Source organism: Etheostoma cragini, unplaced genomic scaffold (assembly GCF_013103735.1).
Source record: "Etheostoma cragini isolate CJK2018 unplaced genomic scaffold, CSU_Ecrag_1.0 ScbMSFa_1242, whole genome shotgun sequence".
Taxonomy (NCBI): domain Eukaryota; kingdom Metazoa; phylum Chordata; class Actinopteri; order Perciformes; family Percidae; genus Etheostoma; species Etheostoma cragini.
Genome location: NW_023265277.1, coordinates 824 through 4042, shown reverse-complemented (window position 1 = coordinate 4042; position 3219 = coordinate 824). Strand labels below are relative to the sequence as shown.

At 51.8% G+C, this 3219-nt stretch overlaps 1 protein-coding gene across 1 annotated transcript; it reads left to right on the top strand.

The window, feature by feature from the left end:
* The first annotated feature begins 6 nt into the window (after positions 1–6).
* LOC117939833 (zinc finger protein 497-like) lies at positions 7–2094 on the top strand. Its single transcript, XM_034865266.1, has 2 exons — positions 7–108; positions 558–2094. Exon 2 carries the CDS (start codon positions 683–685, stop codon positions 2006–2008), a length of 1326 nt encoding a protein of 441 aa, XP_034721157.1. The 5' UTR covers positions 7–108; positions 558–682; the 3' UTR covers positions 2009–2094.
* Positions 2095–3219: the final 1125 nt, after the last annotated feature.

Sequence of the window (3219 nt, the reverse complement as noted above, 5' to 3'; positions counted from 1 at the left end):
CCCGCCCCGTGTCACCCGACCCCCAACAGGAAGAAGAAGAAGAAGAAGAGGAACAGGAAGTGGTGGAAGAGGACGCCGAGGACCCCACCTGGACTCCACCTGACGGAGGTCGGCCAATCAGAGCCCTCTCTGGAAGGGACAGCAGCTGCTTTAATATATTCTTTTATTTCTAATTTATCTTAATTTTTTAAAAATAATTGTGTTGATTATTAATTTTATATTTATTTAATTATTTATTAATGATATATTTTAATAATATTTATAAATAATGAATTCAAATAAATCTGTTATATTTAATTAATTTTGTAATTTTTGCAATAATAATTGTGTTTTTATAAACATTGTTATTAAAGTGTTCTTTCTATTTATCTTTTCATATTTTATATATATTAAAATTTTTCTAAGTCCAGCGTTATTCCAATATTTTAATATTTTTTTATTTAGATTTAAAATCTTATTAATTAATCTGATTTTAATTATTTTAAAGGAAAAGATTTTTTTTATTTTTTTATTCTCTTCCCGTGTCACATGACCACGTCTCTCTCTCTCTCCTCCAGACGCTGCCTCTCGCCCGGCGGCCTCCGCTCTGTCGGACTCCGCCTCCCAGCATGCACCTGTTGGCCCGGACTGCTCCTCCCAGCATGCACCTGTGCGTGCGGTGAAGCAGGAGCTGGAGAGCATCATGTGCGACGTGTGCGGCAAAGTGATGAAGAACCGGTCGAGCCTGGCGCGCCACGCCTTCATCCACACGGGCAGGAAGCCCTACGCCTGCCAGCTGTGCGAGCTGCGCTTCAATCGCCGTGACAACCTGCAGCATCACATGGCCCGGCTTCACCCCGGCGGCGTGGCGCGGCGCCAGAAGCAGCGCCCCCCCCAGGCGTGGCTGTGCGCCGCGTGCGGGAAGACGTTCAGCTGCCGCTCGCGGCTGAAGACGCACGAGGTCATCCACTCGGGGGTGAAGCCGCACGCCTGCGACCGCTGCCCCAAGGCCTACATGCGCACCAACGACCTGGAGCACCACAAGAAGATCGCCCACGGCAACGGCAACGGCGCTGCACCGCCGGCGCCGCGCTCGCTGCTCTGCCACCTCTGCGGCAGAGAGTTCAAATGCGTCTCGCAGCTCGCGGCGCATCTGCAGGCGCACACGGGCGAGCGGCCGCACCTCTGCGACGTCTGCGGCCGCAAGTTCGCCCGCCAGTACCAGCTGAAACGCCACAAGGTCCTCGTGCACGCCGGCGGCAAGGAGGGCACGCCGCGCAACGTGCCATGTGACGCGGCGTTCGGCTGCGGCGTCTGCGGGAAGCGGCTGAAGACGGCGGCGCTGCTCGCCCGGCACGCGCGCTGCCACTCGGCGGAGAAGCCGCACCGCTGCGGCGTGTGTCTGCGCAGCTTCCTGTCGGCCGCGTGCCTGGCGCAGCACAACATGCGCGTGCACCAGCGGGCAAACGCCGGGGACGCGCCGCACGCCGCCCGGCGCAGGAGGAACGCCGCCCCGCCCGGCGCCGCCAAGGAGTTCCCGTGCCCGGTGTGCGGCCGCGTGTTCAGGTTCCGCTCGCTGCTGGCGAGCCACGCGTTGACCCACAGCGAGCTGCGGCCGTTCGGCTGCGACTTCTGCAGCCGCAGCTTCCGGCGCCTCAGCCACCTGAAGCGGCACCGCGAGGTGGTGCACGCCGACGGGCAGCGCCCGCCGCAGAGCTTCGTCTGCCACGTCTGCGGCAAAGACAAGAAGTGCCGCTCGCAGCTCGCCAGGCACGTGATCATCCACACGGGGGAGCGGCCGTACGGCTGCGACCGCTGCGCCGCGCGCTTCAATCGCCGCGGAAACCTGCAGCAGCACAGGAAGCGCATGCACGGCGTGGAGGAGGCGCCCGCCGCCGCGGAGGCCCCGCCCATCCTGTTCGATGATGAGGCTTTGACTTACAAACAGGAGGAGACGGTGGTGGCGGTGGACGCCGGCGCTGAGGACCGCGAGGACGCCGCGGGCAACGAGACCGAACACGACGGCTGAACTGAGCGCGCTCAGGCGGCCGCGTCTGGACTCCGGGAATTAAAAGGGTTTTATGAGACAACAGACACTTGAGACGGACGCACGCCGGTCTATGACCACGGTGTCCCGGGGACATCACTGCTTCCTGGGGACATCACGGCGTCCCGGGGACATCACGGCGGTCTATGACCACAGCGTCCCGAGGACATGACGTGGACAGACACGTTGATGATGATGATGATGATGATGATGATTTAACGATCAGCTGATTTAACGAGAATTAAAGATTCAGAACTTTCTCAGTTTCGAGTGTTTTTATCTGCAGACGTCTCGCTCTCTTTGTACTTGTGATTAATGATTTTTCAAGACACTGTACTATGACTTTTTATGACTTTTTAACATACTATATATTATATATATAAATATGAGGTCACTTGCATGTTAAAAATCGTTGTAGACAAATAAATAAATAAACCAGAACATGAATCTTCCAGATATGTATTGATATCACAGACAGAGCAGTAAAACCTCTAAAACCGTCTCATATGTCCTGGGAGTCCCACTGTGAAGAAATAATCATCATAACTTATACAGATGAAAGAATACATTTTATCAAAGAAAGTCCTATTGGTCTTTTTGTCCCTTCTGGCCTTCTATACAAGAGGGTGACGTTGTCTCCCATATATGGGCATACTGGGGCCTATATTTCCTGTAAACAACAGAGAGGAGAAACAGAGCAGCGAGCTAGCGGCAGAAATGAGCCAAAATGTGATGAATTATGGACATAAAGGGGATCAATCTTGGATTTAGAGCCCAAAGAGGCTGAAGTTCCAGACTCAATAGAAAACCACGTGTAGAGGCTAGAAAGACCCGGAAGAGACCTCCGTAACCGCTAACTCGTTACGTTTTAGACGCAACCGGTGGTAAGTCGAAAGCTTGTATGGTTTAAAAATGATTAAACTGAATCAGAGGTGCTGTTTTTACTCATGGGCGAGTGTCTCGGTCTCAGAGGGGACTTTAGTCAACTTACTATACTACGACTATTTGTACTTTTTGACATACTATACTCTGAGTTTTTATGATTATTCAACATACTTAACTATGACTTTTTATAAATCTTTCAACATACTATACTATGACGTTTTGACTTTTCGACATACTATACTTTGACTTTTTATGATTTTTCCACATACTATACTATGACTTTTTTTTTACTTTTTTGACATGCTATA